Below are 18,278 nucleotides of genomic sequence, written 5' to 3'. Positions count from 1 at the left end.
CGCCTTCCTCTTGAAGCATGGCTCTGCCTCAGAGGAAGTTTCCCATATCACGTGACTGCGAGGAAGAAATGGCCGAACAAGCGGTGTCAGTCAAGAGAGGGTGAGTGGAACTTCATATTATTTCAAACTAGTTTAACTGCTTTTTTGTAGGCTGTATAGTACTTGATAATTTATGTCTGTTCGGTCCGTGTGTAACGGACCCTGTTGGCATTGCGTTAGATAGCGTGGAAATACCGACTACATTTGCCGTTTTCTAATCTGCAGCAGCACAACATGAGCACAACAAAGTTAATTAAACCGTCAAGTCTCTATTCGGGAACACGAATTAAACATGGAGTCCAAAGGCGTTTTAAATTACACCAAAGTTGACTACTAGCTAGTAGTATAATGATACTAGAGACACATCAAAGATAATTGAACTGTTTGCAGCAACATTATTTCTAAAGTATTCCTGTAGCTATATGTCATCTTTGATCAGATGCTGTGAGGGGTGATGAAAGAGCATTATCATGCATTTTCATATATTTGACTGGAAACTGATGTAGACACAACAATCTATAATATGCCTATTCTACCAACCTCTTTTAAATGTATTAAATTCATCCATTGACAACTCTAAGTGACTGTAGACTAACATTCTGATTCCATTCCCTCAGCAACCAGCCAATGTCCTTCCTCCATACACTTTTTGTCTTGTTTTGGCTTCAGAACACTTCAGCGAATACCGACCTTTCTTGGTGTTCATAGTCTGTACAGCAGTGCGTTGGGGTACCTGGACACCACATTCAGGTAATTCTGACCTTCCACCTCCTGAAACCCTGACTATGGCTGATGTTACCCTTGGGCCTGGCCTTGTGCTTGTACGGCTGTTTTAATGTACAATATCACTTAACACAAGCTTTGACACAGTTGGTCCCTTTCCTTCCAAATGCCTGTCATTCACCCGACTGACCTATAACTGTTCATTTGTTGGGTTTGATTACACCACAAGAAATGTAACCCATTGCTAGCTATAAGAGGAAGAACTGCAGTGCCCCTCCTTGCAGTAACTATCTTTGTATCACAGCTTATAGTGGATATTAAATAATATTATACAACAGTTAGTTCCGGCCGGGCAATTTGATTGGACAAGAGGGATCCTACCAGTGCCAATATTTCATGATAATGCACTGGCGCTTCACTGTGTGTAGATCACTCCGCTTCACAGCTGCTGTAATCAACAAAACGCTTCACAGCTGTAGAGTAGACAGTAGTAAAGTAGACAGCCTGCAGTTAATTAGGCTGATTAGGCTACATTTTCGGCAAAGCAGAAAGCTGAGGGAACTATTTTTGTTGGCAGAGGAATAAATGGAGAAATCATATATTTTCTCAGCTTTTTGTAATTTTTTTAATCAGCTTTGTTTAATAGAACTGTTGTATAAAAGCAATATCACACTCGAGGTCGTGCTGTTGTTGTCTAATATCGGCACTGCTGTGATTATCTTCGGCACTCGGCCTGCGGCCTCGTGCCTACGACCGAATCACAGCAGTGCCGATATTAGCCAACAACCACACTCCCCCTCGTGTGATATTGCTTAAATATTAGCTAGACACTAAAACCACATATGGTTTATTGTAGCATACTTTTTTTTTTTGTTATTTATCTTGTTTATGGGTTATCAGTTCTCCACCAGTTTGTCTTCCTTGGACACACACATAGTAGACATTACATAGCAAATCGCAAAATCCAACAGCATGTTACATTACATCGATATATTGTGATATTGTGGCAATGCGACACAATATATCAGCCAGGGCTATCGAGATAAACTAACATAATAAAAGGGTTTATTGCATTGCTTGTGCATGCCGGCCTGCAACCATCACACATTACCTAACAATCTGAAAGAAACACTACGTACAATGTAACAAACCTGCACCTCATCGCCCCTCTTTCATTTATTGACAAGACTGTGATACAGCTGACTCCAATCTCCCATAATTTATTACTACTATTATTATTTATTATTATTATTTATTTTTGAGGAAAAAATACTTTTGTGATTCATTGACAGTCATAAATAGCAGTAAAGTTATACAGAACTTTTGTTGTAAATAAGAAATCGTTTTGTAATTGGGCCACTAATTTTTTTTTTGAAAGACTGACTTAAAACGTGGGTCTGGAATTCAGCCATAGTCTCACAGCTTTGCAACAAGCCCTTTGGTGTTCTTTTCCATCAAGTCTCTTACTGTTACCTTAAAGCACACTGCATCAATAGAGATCACCATGAAATCATTGTTTTCTTGGGTGGTAAGTAGCCTGTACAACATGCACAGAAGGCCACACATAGCATACACAGCTGAAGGACTTTATTCCCAGTGTCAGCTCATGTGACGTTGTTCAATACGTTCAGTTGTACTGCACATTTCCCATCTTATTTAGTTCTCTATTCCCATCCAACTTATTGCATCCTTTAGACATTTACATTCTATATGCTGTAGCTAGTTGGTGAGGATTATGTGATGATGAGGGTCATGGATGTGCATTCAAGTCTTTCCTTGTGTGTAGGTGGATCCCCAGCTGGCTGCCATCATGGTGCCCCACTTCTCAGAAGCAGCTGACCACAGCAGAGGACAGGATGCTGCGATGTAAGCATCAGTCCTGTCCACTGATCTATTTTACACACATAAGAAGTCTCAGTGTTGGGGATATAATAATAAAAAAGAAGAAGAGGAACTTAAAGGAAGGATTTGCCGATTTTCAAGCCGCTTTGTATCATTATTTTGTTTATTGACCTAACTAAAGCATTTGATTTCGACACAGTTGATCATCACATTTTTATTGACATTCTTTCAAAGGTGGGTATTTGTCATAATGCGGCCCTCTGGTTTCAGAGTTACCTGTCTGATCGCATGCAATTTGTTTATTGTTGTGTTTTTGTATTGTTTTATTTCTATGTTACCAACATGCATCATTTGATTTGTAACTTTGCTGCCTTCTTGGCCAGGTCACAATTGTAAAAGAGATTTCATATCTCAATTGGTTTATCTGGTTAAATAAAGGTAAAAAAAAAAAAAAAAAAAAAGATAATGTCAGTAATTAAGTCTTCAAGTTTCCCGCACCGAGAGTCTGCAGTTTATTCCAGGTACTTCTGTCCTAGAATGATGCAAAATGTGTCGTTCTCTATCCATCTTTTCATCATTTTTTACCTCTGCCCTTCCTCTTTGCTCTTCTCCCTTTCTTGCCAGGTGTAGAAAGCAGTTTCTCCAGACAGTATGTCCCCATCTCCAACGGCAACCAGCTGTGGACCCTGATGTTTAACAGCGATGCCACTAAAGACAAAACCCCAGTGGTTCTGCTGCACGGCTTCGGGGGCGGTGTGGGCCTGTGGGCCCTCAACCTGGACTCTCTGTCCCGGCGGCGGCCCGTCTACGCCCTGGACCTGCTGGGCTTTGGACAGAGCAGCAGGCCTGTGTTCTCCTCTGTCGCCCAGGAGGCAGAGGAGCAGTTTGTGGAGTCCATAGAGCAGTGGAGGGCCAACGTGGGTCTGGAAGCCATGATACTGCTGGGTCACAACCTGGGAGGTTACCTGGCCGGGTCGTACTCTCTTAGATACCCAGGCAGGTGGGTGGAGTTTCTGATCTTTAGTGGGGGTGGGGCTTATAGTATTTAGCTGATGCTCGTAGCGTGAGTGTATCATATTTGATATAAATAAAACAAAAAAACATTCCCCCTGATCAATTTTATCAGAGGAATGTTTTTGCTTTTTGAATTTTGATTGTTAGACCCAGCAATTACAGTATTGGTTGATTATTGCCAGTAGCAGTAGTTTATTCACTGTAAAAGAAAGACATGAGGGTCATACATGACTGGCTGTTACTGTTACAGTAAATCATTCTAAATAAGGGTATTATACTTTCCAACAAAGATTGTTGTTGTTGTTTCAATCATGAGAGACCAGTGGGTGAAATTGAATAAGCAAGCTTTATTCACAAATGGCATGGCAACTAATTCTATGGCATGGCAGCATGGCAACTAATTCTTTGGCATAATGACTCCGTGGTAAGATGCCTCTCTTCTTGTGGTGAGAGAGGAGGGCATCTGCTCAGACTAGGATAGAGAATCCAACATTTGTGGTGTCGGTGCTGCCACTCTTGTTAAAACAGAAACCGAACCTGTCTGGAAGGGTATAAAACTGACTTTGGGTTTTGAATAATGTCCTCTCAGTGCTAACGTGACTGTAGCAAAACATCCCAGTGTCTTTACAGGATATAGTTGTACCCAGTGTGCCTCCAGCGTCTTTACAGGATATAGTTGTACCCAGTGTGCCTCCAGCGTCTTTACAGGATATAGTTGTACCCAGTGTGCCTCCAGTGTCTTTACAGGATATAGTTGTACCCAGTGTGCCTCCAGCGTCTTTACAGGATATACAGTAGTTGTACCCAGTGTGCCTCCAGTGTCTTTACAGGATATAGTTGTACCCAGTGTGCCTCCAGTGTATTTACAGGATATAGTTGTACCCAGTGTGCCTCCAGTGTCTTTACAGGATATAGTTGTACCCAGTGTGCCTCCAGTGTCTTTACAGGATATAGTTGTACCCAGTGTCTTTACAGGATATAGTTGTACCCAGTGTGCCTCCAGTGTCTTTACAGGATATAGTTGTACCCAGTGTGCCTCCAGTGTCTTTACAGGAAATAGTTGTACCCAGTGTGCCTCCAGTGTCTTTACAGGATATAGTTGTACCCAGTGTGCCTCCAGTGTCTTTACAGGATATAGTTGTACCCAGTGTCTTTACAGGATATAGTTGTACCCAGTGTGCCTCCAGTGTCTTTACAGGATATAGTTGTACCCAGTGTGCCTCCAGTGTCTTTACAGGATATAGTTGTACCCAGTGTGCCTCCAGTGTCTTTACAGGATATAGTTGTACCCAGTGTCTTTACAGGATATAGTTGTACCCAGTGTGCCTCCAGCATCTTTACAGGATATAGTTGTACCCAGTGTGCCTCCAGTGTCTTTACAGGATATAGTTGTACCCAGTGTAGCTCCAGTGTCTTTACAGGATATAGTTGTACCCAGTGTGCCTCCAGTGTCTTTACAGGATATAGTTGTACCCAGTGTGCCTCCAGTGTCTTTACAGGATATAGTTGTACCCAGTGTGCCTCCAGTGTCTTTACAGGATATAGTTGTACCCAGTGTGCCTCCAGTGTCTTTACAGGATATAGTTGTACCCAGTGTGCCTCCAGTGTCTTTACAGGATATAGTTGTACCCAGTGTGCCTGTAGGTGCTGCCAGCCTCTGATAACAGCAGTGTCCTCCAAGCCTCTCATCCCATTGGACTGTATCTCTCCTGCATCATCTGTGTCCCTAACCTCACAGCTTCCAGCAGGCACCCAGCTCTCCCCGAGGGATGTCTGATAAAATGTCCTCAATACCTTATCGCTCTCCTCCATCAGTAACGCTAAAACATCCTCTCTTCCTGTCCTCTTATTGTTATCTCAGTGTTCCAAATGGCCTTCAAGTTATAACACGAGATGCTCTTGATCAGGGACATACATCCTTTTTTGAGCTGAACGCTGCTCGTTCTTCATGTTGTTGCCTGAAGAAAAAGCTTGCTGTTTACTTACAGCAGAGCAAAATAGACTGGAAATAGAGCTCAACAGTGACCGCCTACTTTTTCTCAGCTCCCGTCCCATCAGACAATTCCCCATTCATTTTCTCCATAGATGTTTAGACAAATCCTTATATAAGAGTTTTAATCCTGGAACTAAGCCAACCAGCACCTACTGAATCGTGAGTGACCATAAAACATTTCACTTGGAGCAAAAACAACAAATAAATGATTTTTTCCCACTTTTTATTTTTGCTCCAAGTGAAATGTTTTATGGTAACTCATGATTCAGTAGCGGGCTAGTTGGCTTGGTTCCAGGCTTAAAACTCTTTATATTAGGAATTTTCAAAATGTCTATGGAGAAAATGAATGGAGAAGGCGAGCTGAGAAAAGGTGGACGGTCACTGTTGAGCTCTATAGAGCCACTAGAGCCACCAGAACCTATTTGTACTGAGTGTAATGTTGGATTCTGAGGCTTCAGATGAACATCCAAAAGAGACTGGAGCACACGGATCAAGTGTAGATAGGTTTTTTTTATTCTTGACTAACGTTTTGACAGTGTGTCTTCATCAGAGTCATGTCATAATGTTGGATTATTTGGTATCATTGGCATAGAGTTTGGCATTTTAATTCTTATGGATGGTTTGTGATGGGCTGGCGACCTGTCCAGGGTGTTTCCGTGCCTTCTACCCAATGCATGCTGGGATAGGCTCCAGCCCACCCTGAAAAGGATTATGTGGGTGGATAAGCAACATAATGCCAGATGATTGCAACAGAATGTAATACATTTGAACAAAATCTGTTAAAGCCCCATTCAGTAAGTTTTCCAAGTTTTGCTATTGGGGAAACTGCGCCCTCTGGGTCCAATAGTATCGATAATGATATCGCCGTTCAAAGTCAACAAAACACAGCGCCAGAAAGCTCTATGTACATGTTGTGACATCGGGTACTCACCACGTGATGAAATAATAATCCATAGTTCCGTGAAACATCATTTTCGTAGCAAAACCGAATCGAGTTACTTCCTTGTTTTCCTGAAGACAGCGCTTCCGCTGTACAGCGCATGCGCGCATCCTTTTATTTTTTATTTTTTATTGCCACGGGACGTGGCAGACAACTTGCTTAGTCCCAGGGCTGGCCAATGGAGGGCGGTGTGGGATAAATAAAGTCGAGGGTCTCCCTATTACAAGTCAATCTACCATGTCCTGTGACTAAAAAGCTCTTATATTACAGTAAAAAATGTCAAAAATCTTACTGATTGGGGCTTTAAAATGCAACAATTTTGAATTCTAAAAAAGTATGCTTGATTTAAAGGAGAATTTCGGTTTTTTCGAACCTGGAGCCATCTCCTGCCATTAATTATGATTTGTCCACTCACCAGGCGATCCCCGCGGCGTATCTGGGCGTCCTAGCGTTGTTTTGATATCAATAGCGTCCAAGTCAGTCGTAAAGTGGAGTTGATTTGGGGCCAAGTGTGAGCCTGTATTTCCTGCATCTAAATAGCTATTTTTCTTCCCTTTTTCGCCAAATATCGCCGTAATCTGATCCGTCAACATCCAGCCGAGTGTTATTTCACCCCAGGCTGTTTCCTGGACTGCACAGGGATCAAATTACCTCAAACGTGATCTAGGTCACCAAGTCTCGTGAAGTCCCGCGATACTTTCCTGTCGACTGGCCAAATACAGGCAGGACGCTTTGCGGTCGTGGTTTTAGCGTAACCTATGTGGGGTTTGGCGTAACCTATGTGGGGTTTGGCATAACCTTCGTTATTTCGAATCCCACATAGGTTACGCCAAACCCCACATAGGTTACGCTAAATCCACGACCGCAAAGCGTCCTGCCTGTATTTGGCCAGTCGACAGGAAAGTATCGCGGGACTTCACGAGACTTGGTGACCTAGATCACGTTTGAGGTAATTTGATCCCTGTGCAGTCCAGGAAACAGCCTGGGGTGAAATAACACTCGGCTGGATGTTGACGGATCTGATTACGGCGATATGTGGCGAAAACGGGAAGAAAAATAGCTATTTAGATGCAGGAAATACAGGCTACCACTTGGCCCCAAATCAACTCCATTTTACGACTGACTTGGACGATATTGATCTCAAAACAACGCTAGGACGCCCAGAAACGCTGCAGACATCGCTAGGTGAGTGGCCAAATCATAATTAATGCCAGGAAATGGCTCCAGGTTAAAAAAAAACGAAATTCTCCTTTAAATGCTCTTTATAAGAGATGTGTCCAATTTGAAGCATTGTAAAGGCAATTAAACCATTTATTGAAAAGCGGTCGCACTCAGACATATCTCGTTCTGTTAGTTTTTTAATTGAGACAATAAATTATGATTTGCATCCAGCATAACGCACCAAATGCTCAGAGGGCAGATGTATCCCTGCAAATGAAAGTAATTAAACCAAAATACGTTAAACTCACCTGAACTAGTTCCACTATTAGAATCTGTATCAAGATATTTTTTGTGGCTCTATATATCGTAAAGATACTTTTGACTAATATATAAACTTATATATAACCCAAAGGACATGGGCTTGTATATTTATTTTCTCCATCTCCCCCTCTCCTACAGAGTGAAGCATTTAGTCCTGGTGGAGCCTTGGGGGTTTCTTGAGCGTCCCGACATGGCAGACGAGGACCGTCCCATCCCGGTGTGGATCAGGGCACTGGGAGCCATGCTCAGCCCCTTCAACCCTCTGGCAGGCCTGCGACTGGTCGGACCGCTGGGTAAGACTAGTGCAGTGAGCTGAAAGACACAACAGTACCACAGTGGTAACAGCAGGGCTCATGGTCTGGCCTTAGCAATTAGATTAGATGAAACTTTAATGATCTCTGTGGGGAAATCGGGTTGTGACAGCAGCACAATGATTGAATACAGCAGAGGAAAACATTTGATACAATTAACATTCGAGTAAACAGGGTGGTACAGTATCAAACGTATACAAACAATGTATGAATCAAAAGTATGAATGTTATAGGAATTACAGCAAGAATGCAGGGTATATAAAATAATATAACATTTAAATTAATGAATTTTGCAGTATGAAATTGATTGAAAAAGACAAAGGCGTTGGAGATTTTGGTTAAAATGTAGATTGGTAATTTTGAGCTGAGGGACAACAGTATCAGTTGCTGTTGTTTTATATACAGAATTAAAGGTGTGACTTGTTGGACTGACCTGCCAAGTAAAGCCAGTGAGCGTGTGAGCGTGTGACTGCACAAGAGTTTTCTCTAAAGCCCCTCTCAAATATTTTGATCCAGAAACAAAATCACTGCTTATCCACTCTCCAGTGTCCTCAAACTAGGCTTGTCACGATACTAGAATTTCAACTTCGATATCGATACCCAGGAAAATGTCGATACTCGATACCATTTTCGATACCACGGGGAAAAAATGACAGCACATTAAGTCTCTTTTTTTTTTTTATTGAACAGTATTTTAACTGGAAACAATTATTTTTTTATTGTCTTAAGTAGTGGGGGGACAAACTTTTAAACATTTTAAGTTGTCTGAGGTAGTGCAAAAAACAAAGAAAAAAAACAACCCCCTTACTGTACCATCCATGACAATATTTTTAACTTCTCTGAGGTAGTGCAAAAAAAAAACTTCTTACTGTACCATACCATCAATGACAATATCTTTTGGTTCTCTGAGGTAGTGCAAAAAAACAAAAGTAAGGTTTCCCTGACAGCTGATCCATGATCGTTTGTTTTATTGTATGTATAGTGCAGGGATTTCAGTATCCATGAAATAATTCCGTGAAGGAAGGCCAAACCTGGGATTCAGCTGTTGAAGAAGTTGTTTGAACCCAGGTTTCTCCACTGTGTAAATGAGGACCTGATCCATGCACAAATACTCCGCTACAGCTCTGTTTAATGTCTTTGCTTCTCGCGATTTTGGATCATATTGTCTTTGTTGTTCAAACACTGCTGTTATGGTAGGCTGAGTGTGTCTGGGTACTCCTCCTGGTGCAGCAGCACTTGCAGCCTGTCGACTGTCCTCTGCTTCAGTCTGGAACTGTAAGAGAAACATCACACTTATCAGACGCAAATAATTTCATATCTTGTTAAATTATCTTATCTGTCTTGTTAAAGTCGATTACTCCGGCATGCATGCTAACGTTCGCAGATAGGCCCATGTAACGTAACGTTACGTTTTGGACTAGCTTAGCGGCTAATGTGGCTAACGGCTAACGTTAATGCCGGAGTAAAGGCCTAAACATGGTCGTCCGTCAGAGCCTCGCCCCACCCTCCCCGTATGACGGCGGGTGGAGCGCCGTCCTACGGGGAGGGGCCACCGTCGGCTGACGGGGGCTGCTCGAAAATGTGACTTCACGGCGACGATACGTGCGTGACGTCAGCTGCACGAGAGTTGTGACTGGCCGTTGCCTTGGCTCATTGTCGTAAAGTCGCCTTTCAAAGCATGACGTTAGATTATAACGAACTAGTTGTGTGGCTTAACCTTCCCAAATGTTGAGGGTCATTTTTTAGAATTGAATACATAGAATTGGGAACGTTACATTCAATTTCATTCAGACTGCCTGGCACACAATCTCCGCCATTTTCACACGGAGCTTCCACAGGAGGAGGGAGGGTGGGAGGAGGGAGGGTGTAGTGGCGCCGCCAGACGGCGAGACGGCTCCAATTCGAGGCTGACGGACGACCATGTTTAGGCCTTAATGTTACGTTAATGTTGGTGATGTAATTCAAATGGTTCAATGACGTTGAAACGGGAGCTTACCTCTCGAAATTCCTTATAGAGATTGGGGTGTCGGTCTTTAAGGTGTTTCGCCAAGTTTGATGTGCTACTGTGCTTGGTCCCCACAAGTTTGTAGCAGTGTTTACATATCGGCTTATCGATATCCTTCGCCTTTCCTTGTTCATCTGCTTCGTAGGAAAAATACTTCCAAACAGCACTTCTGCTCTTTGCCCTGTCGACCAAAACCGGTCGCGACGCGGAGGCTCTGCTGCGACAGTCGCCATCCTCCTGGCACAAGGCTTTCTCCTTCTTGTAGCTAGTAGCAGCAGCCGCAGCGTAACGTTAACAAGCCGGCCATATTGTGAGCATGGTTGTGAGTGAGGACAGAGCAGGGGGGAGGGGCGGGGGCTGTGCTTCACCGCAGCAGAGAGAAGGTTGTGTGGAGGAGGCTGTTGGTATCGATAAACTCGATACTGTAGAAAATGAGTATCGTATCCGTTTAAAATGTTTAGTATCGAGTAAGTACCTAAGTATCGATATTTTTGACAAGCCTACCTCAAACCCTCCACATTTTCACAATCGTGTAAAATAGAATAAAGTAGAAGTAGCTAAGAAAGCTTCGGTTTGATACTCGAGTGTCTCCTCTGTGATCCTGGCAGGTCCCACTCTGGTCCAGACCCTGAGACCGGACTTCAAGAGGAAGTTCTCCACCATGTTCAGTGACGACACCGTCTCAGAATACATCTACCACCTCAATGTGCAAACACCCAGGTCTGTCTGCTCCCCTGTCTCTCTCGCTCTCTCTCTCTCTCCCCACCCCTCTCTCTCTCCCCACCCCCCCCCCCTCTCTCTCTCTCTCTCTCTTTGTATTCCTGTCTTGATCTCTGCCCATATGTCCCTGCCTCATTGTTGCTGCTTAGTATCTCAGCACCACAGCCTCGCTTTCTGTCAGTCAGCCCTTGCCTCACTGTTTCTGTTTCTGCCTCTCCCCCTCTGCCTGCCATTCTGTTACTGTTCATTTTAGAATACCTGCAATGAAAGCTTTTTATTCATTGCTTTTGTTGAAATCGGTGTACACCACGTCCCCCCCCCCCCCCCCACACACACACACACACACACACACACACACACACACACTTGGTAATGATTTCAGAGTATAGAGTGCCGCAGGAATGAGTCCTCAAACCCGGAAGTTAGCATCGCCTGGTTCCCTCGTCTGGAAGTCAATGGGTTTTGGAGAATTTGGTTAGATGCCTGAAATAAGGGCTGTGGGTGTGGATGGCAGCCATCTTTGAATTCTGGGTCAAAATTATGTCATAACGTCAGACTGATGTCAGAATCGGATTCCTTGTGGTTGACTTACACCGAAAAGTGGCTTCATACATTATTCTAGGTGTTCTGGTTCAAAAGTCAATTTTTCAACATGGCGCCAGTGGCCATCTTGGATTTGGCCATCTGGCAAAAAAAAAATCCCAGGATTTTTGGGAGGGACATGGGGGCTATTTTAACAAAAGGTCTATATAAGTCAAATCACTCATCAAAACATCTTAGCAAGAGTCATGGCTTTGAAGTTATAGCATCGCTTATCAGATCTGTCATTTCCTTCTCACAACGTCATCGAATTCACCATTGAGTAGTCACTTTAACAGTTTATGATGTTCTATTTGGTATCGTAATCTTGACCATGAAAACGTGGGGATAGACATCACCTTTTCTGTGTTATCATGTGTGATTCAGGAGATGCAAACTACATAATTCGCTTATGGCGGAATTAAAATGGCCGAAACCAGGCATTTTTGCAATGGCTTAATTTCTGAAAATGTTTAGGGCCCCTAAGCGTACCAAGTTTCATGCTTTTATGAAAAAGTTTGATTTTCACATATCATCTGGACTAATACACAGAAATCAGGGTTTTGTCATTTATATGGGAGTAGGTTTGTTTACAGAGTGATAACCAGTGTTGGGAGTAACTAGTTACTAAGTAACTAGTTACTGTAACTTAACTACTTTTTTCAGTAACTAGTAATCTAACTAATTACTTTTTCAAATTCAGTAACTCAGTTACAGTTACTAAAATAGTAACTGGGCTAGTTACTAGTTACTTTAGGACATGAAAATAACGGACAACTTCAGAGGATTACCCAGTTTCTGATCCTCAGACCTAGTCCGGGGAGAGAGCTGCAGCCAGAGCCCCAGAGGCTCATGACCTTGATAGGCTATAAGCCTCCCCAATAAGCGAATGTTCAATGCCACACTGTGGCACAGCAACACTAACATAATGTGTGCATTAATAACAATCGAAGCAGACTTTTAAAAGTAACGCAAAAGTTACTTTCCCTAGTAACTAATTACTTTGAAGTAACTGGTAACTTTAAAGTAATTAAATTACCTTTTGAGAGAAGTAACTAGTAACTGTAACTAATTACCAATTTTCAGTAACTTTCCCAACACTGGTGATAACTATCAATAAGCTACCAGATTGGCAGGGTTATCATACCAAAATATAAACTAGAGACATGTAGGAATACAAAAATCGTGCGGTCACCTTGGGTGGTACCGATATGTGAACATTTCAGCATTGGCCCATGGACTAATCCCTGCGGTACTCTACAATATCCAGTATTATTTCTTGTCATCAGCTTTGGATATGCTGTACTGAAACGACCCATGTGTAATTCTGGACTGTCACAGTGGGGAAACGGCATTCACGAGCATGACCATTCCCTATGGCTGGGCCAAGAGACCGATGCTGCAGAGGATTGGCCAGCTTCCACCAGAGATCCCCATCACCATCGTCGACGGTTCTCGCTCCAGCATAGACGGCAACTCGGGCAACACCATCAAAGAGATGAGGCCGAACTCTCACGTTGAGATCATAGTAAGTTGACGGGGAAAGTTCAGGGGTTTAGGAGCGAGATCGTTCAGTACAGCTTGTAGGACCCCCTTGTCCCCTTGCTTAATGCTGCATTATCACTTTCTCCTGCCAGTTCTCTCATGTTGGATTTTTTCCAGCTTTCTGTAGCAGCACCCTTTTAACTGCAACTCCCTCTGCCTTTAGCTGTTAGTGAGAGGAAATATGTAGTGATCAGTGGCAGCTCTGGCCCTGCTAAAGAAAATCATTTCAAATGATCTATTCATTTCACACACACATGCAGATTCTCTCTCTCTCTCTTTTTCTCTCTCTCTTTGATTGATTGAAGATTGACTTGACTCATAACAAGAGACATTGTTATGACACCAGACATGCCTTTATGGGACACTTCATGTTACCGTTACCTAAAGCCAATGCTTTAAAGAAGACTATGCGTATATGTAATATACTTATAATATGCATAAGGCAAACTGGAACAAGCTACCACTACCCTCTACTAGGGGTGGGGGAAAAAATCGATTCACCTAAGTATCGCGATTTTTAATGTCACGATTTTTTGGATCGATCTTTTATTCCAGAATCGATAATCGCAAATTAAAAAAAAAAAAAAAAAAATTTTTTTTTTTTTTTTTGATTTTTGGGTGCTTGCAGTCAGGCCACTCACTGAACAGCAGGCCAGGCGCCGCCTACTGGTTTACTAGTGGTTTTATTACTTTATTAGTTAGTCTGAAGTAATAATTACACTTCAGGGTTAAAGTGGGTGCATCTCATTGTAAAATTGGACTTCAAACGGCCCAAATCTGGCTTCAAACGGCCCAAATTTCACGCGCGTTGGCCCATATCGGCCTGGCCTGCTTGGTATCTAATGCCCGGCCTGAATTATGATCCCAGTCCGCCCCTGTTTTTAACTATATCGCCCAGCCCTACTCATGATATATAATATACAGTCTCTAGTGTATGATTCAACTTTTCCCATGTTCTAATCTAGTGTAAAAAAGCAAACAAACTGAAAAAATAAAAGAAAAAAATAAACAAAAATCGCAATAAATCGTAATTTCGAATCGCAATAATCGTAGAATCGCAATACTTAAGAATCGCAATATAAATCGAATCGGCACCCAAGAATCGTGATGGTATCGAATCGGGAGATAAGTGAATCGCCACAGCCCTACCCTCTACCCCAGATTACTAGTAAGACCAGTTTTAAAAAGAAATTAAAAACAGCAATTTTTCACAAATAAATCAGGTTATGATATTTTCTTGGTATTATGTTGGTATTTGATGTTGCTCAAATGATGTGATACTCATTTACTGTTGAGGTGAAATAAATCCCTTTTATTGAATGTATGATATTCACTTACTCAGTATCATGTGGGTATCATGTATAATATAATGTCTTGTTTATATATATATATATATATATATATATATATATATATATATATATATATATATATATATATACTGTATATAATGTTGATGTGACATGAATGTGATATGAATGTGAAAATTGATTTTTGTTTTGTTGAGATTGACTGTGCAATATGTGATGTTTGAATGACTTTTGGACCCCAGGAAGAATAGTTGTTACTGCAATGGGGATCCTAAATAAACAAACAAACTTGTTAGTTAGTTTGTAGTCTCTCAAGCCAGACTGTCTCTTCTACATTCTGTGAATGCAGCTTAAACCGTCTGTAATTAACACCCACAGAACATGGACAAAGGAAGTTTGGGGGGGAAAACACTTCAGACCGGACGAAGTTCGAACTGATGCCGCTCGTATTTCTCCAATCAACTACCTTTAGCCGGGACATCCCCCCTATCATCGCTCATTATTTTCCCTGAGCTTCCCTTTCCGTTTTGACCAAGTTTTCTGTCCTCGAATTACAGACGTTTAGGCGGAAGCATTTAGAAATTGCGAGAGCCAACCGTCTGTTTTAAGAGACTACGGTAGTTAGTTTGTGCTGATAATTGAGGGAATATACGAGGGATCAGCCGAGCAGCATTTTGGTAAACCGTGTCACTGGGTGGCAACGGCAATGGAACCCTATGGAGCGTGAGCTTGAGTCTTGAGGCTTGAGTGTCTGACTCTAGCCGGCTGACTCTGTTTACATTTTAAAAACTGCGACAGTACACACAACTTTAACACGACATGCAATGCATGCATATATTATACATCAAACTCTTGAGCTACTTCTGCTCTCACTCAGAATGTCAAAATATAAGCGATGTGATGTATAGTTTTTGAGATATTAACGTTTGTTTCGCACAACTCATACTAATAACTGCCGCGGGGTTCCGCATTTCTGGGTGGCAAGTGACGTCACGCTGATTCGTCCTATATTGATATTCAGCAGATATTGCTTCTTATTAATTCACTTAGATTCCAGTAGAGATAGTGGGCCCTATCTTCGTACAGGCGATATTCCCTATTAGCGCTTGCGCACCTGTTTGCGCCTTAAAGCAGGGAAGATTAAAGTCCGCTGTCCAGGTGTTATGCCGAGTTTTGCACCCCCGCCAGGCAGCAGCAAAACACATCCCCACCTCACGGGAACATATTGTAATGTTTTATACAGAAACATAACTGTTTAAAAATGATATAATTGTTTAGGTAGACATGACCTCCCTGTTTTTAAGTTGAAACGGACCCAAAAGGTGGCGATGCATGGTGGTCTGCCAGGTGCGGGGAAGCATAACTCGTCACAACAACGGGCGCAAACGCAGATTAGAGGCGTGCCAAATCATTTATGCACGGCGCAAATGGGATTTGGGCGATGTGTTAACCACCAGAATTATTCACAGGTGTGGCCTGGCAATGCCTGGGCATTACATCAATCAGATTCCCGTCTCGCAGTCCATGTAATACAATTTGCGTGAGGCATGCTGTACTTCTCCCCATGCGTAATTTGGATAGGTGTGTATAGGCCTATTGACTGTATATATTATCCCTATCTCATAACTACACCATCACATCATATACCTGCTAAAAACATCTGAGTTTTGATGCAATTCGGGTTATTTTGTTGACTGGGGTGGGACAATAGAAACCTCGTGCCGAGGCTTGTGCCAGATCGGCTGCGATGCCAACGACCCTCCGGGTTATAGCAGGTGAAGGTGAATAGCCTATTGGTACCAGTTTTCTCAATTAATTTACCATAACCCCTCCTTGCATGTGATAAAAGTTTTTCAGTGAATTATAGTTGATTGCCTCACAGAATAATCCGCTGGTTACCCAATTTTAGCAGCAGAATTTGATGTCCTGGGGCTGGTGTGGCACGTCTGTGTGTAATGACGTTTCTGCGCTGCGCAGCGCAGAAATTATGGTGCGGGATCAAGCGCAGCGAGTGTTTTAGCAGATAAGAGGTCCTTTTCAAAGCTCTTAACGCAAAGTAATTGCACGCTGCTGATGATAGGATAATGCCATCTAGCCCCACATTTTAGGGCTGAAACACCTGCTTTGGCATGTGGCACGCCTATGCCCAGTACAATTATAACAGGCATGCGCTTGTGCCTGCCCCCAATTTGCATTGCGCACGGCGTTAAACGAGCGCAAGCGCTAAATTACCACTTTTGGGAAGATAGGGCCCAGTGAGTGTTCAATAAACATATCGACTCGTGGAAGATAAACATTTAATTATCATAATATTTCATTCTCAATTAAAAATAAAACTAACATTTGCTTTCTTTCTATCACCATTTTATAAAAGCAATAAATCACTCAACACTGCTTTAAAGTAGAAATGGCACAGTAAAGCATGGTGTCTCCTGGCTTATTGCTTTAGCATGTGTCCTTGTAATCCTTTTAAACTCGCCCACCTCCCTTTCTGTGTTTCACCCTCCCTGCAGACTATCCGTGGTGCGGGCCACTATGTGTACGCTGACCAGCCAGAGGACTTCAACAACAGACTTTCACGAGTGTGTGATCAAGTGGACTGAAGCAGAGACCAAGGTCAGAAAGGGTCGCCCGTACAACAGGCATCAGTGTAAAAACATACAGTACTGTGCATATCCCAGTTTCTCAGAGTAGGCGGAATAGTTGTGTTTGCTGAACAAAAAACCTTCTAAAAGCAGCAGTGATGTGATTCATAGTTTGTGTCATGCTGAAGTTCATATTAGTTGTCATCTGACCGCTATTCTTAGACGCTTAGTAAATACGGGCCGTGACCTGACATCACCGAGCAAGTCCCCTACCACATCCTGTCTAACACTGAGGTGAGCAGCTACCACATCCTGTCTAACACTGAGGTGAGCAGCTACCACATCCTGTCTAATACTGAGGTGAGCAGCTACCACATCCTGTCTAACACTTAGGTGAGCAGCTACCACATCCTGTCTAACACTGAGGTGAGCAGCTACCACATCCTGTCTAATACTGAGGTGAGCAGCTACCACATCCTGTCTAACACTGAGGTGAGCAGCTACCACATCCTGTCTAACACTGAGGTGAGCAGCTACCACATCCTGTCTAACACTGAGGTGAGCAGCTACCACATCCTGTCTAACACTGAGGTGAGCAGCTACCACATCCTGTCTAACACTTAGGTGAGCAGCTACCACATCCTGTCTAACACTTAGGTGAGCAGCAATGCAGCTCCGATGGCAGACGCCTACACGGCTCATCAGGATGCATACGGGCCTGGATCACATGGCTCTCCCCTGTGCAGCCACATTAGTAGCAGAGTCCCTAGTAACAGTGCCTTCTATAACACATACAGTAAAGCACAGACACGTACACACATTCACACAGAGGTGAACTTATTTAATGCGATTCCTTTGCTTTCTAATTAATTAATTGAAGGAGTAGGTTACATTGTATTTTCTCTTCTCTGTGCTGTATTGTCTCTTCCAAATGTTCCAAATGACTGAGATTGAAAAAGTCATTCTATACAGAACGATAAGACCACAGTGTACAGTACATTCAGTATACTGGCCTGTCCTAGTTCTAGTAGTAATTATTTGATCCAGTAACGCATTAGGCCAGAAAGCTCAAAAGAAAAAAACTAGCTCTTGAAGATAACTAATCCCAAAGTGAGAAAATAGTGCCAAAATGTTTTTTGAAAAGTGAATTTTTTATGATGTGAAATTCCTCCATGGATGAATTGATATCA

The 18,278-nt window shown here is 42.6% G+C and overlaps 1 protein-coding gene across 1 annotated transcript; it reads left to right on the top strand.

Annotated features, from left to right (window-relative positions):
• Positions 1-17: 17 nt before the first annotated feature.
• Positions 18-17,469, top strand: abhd5a (abhydrolase domain containing 5, lysophosphatidic acid acyltransferase a; the record flags this gene model as incomplete). The annotated part of the gene is made up of 8 exons (XM_083662488.1): positions 18-100; positions 709-789; positions 2,549-2,628; positions 3,229-3,604; positions 8,172-8,326; positions 10,958-11,069; positions 12,990-13,176; positions 17,017-17,469. 8 exons carry the CDS (start codon positions 18-20, stop codon positions 17,104-17,106), a joined length of 1,164 nt encoding a protein of 387 aa, XP_083518614.1. The 3' UTR covers positions 17,107-17,469.
• Positions 17,470-18,278: the final 809 nt, after the last annotated feature.

This window comes from Poromitra crassiceps (genome assembly GCF_964638095.1).
Source record: "Poromitra crassiceps genome assembly, chromosome: 1".
NCBI classification, from domain to species: Eukaryota; Metazoa; Chordata; class Actinopteri; order Beryciformes; family Melamphaidae; genus Poromitra; species Poromitra crassiceps.
The sequence above is the reverse complement of the archived record's forward strand: the minus strand, read 5'-3'. Positions and strand labels throughout refer to the sequence as shown.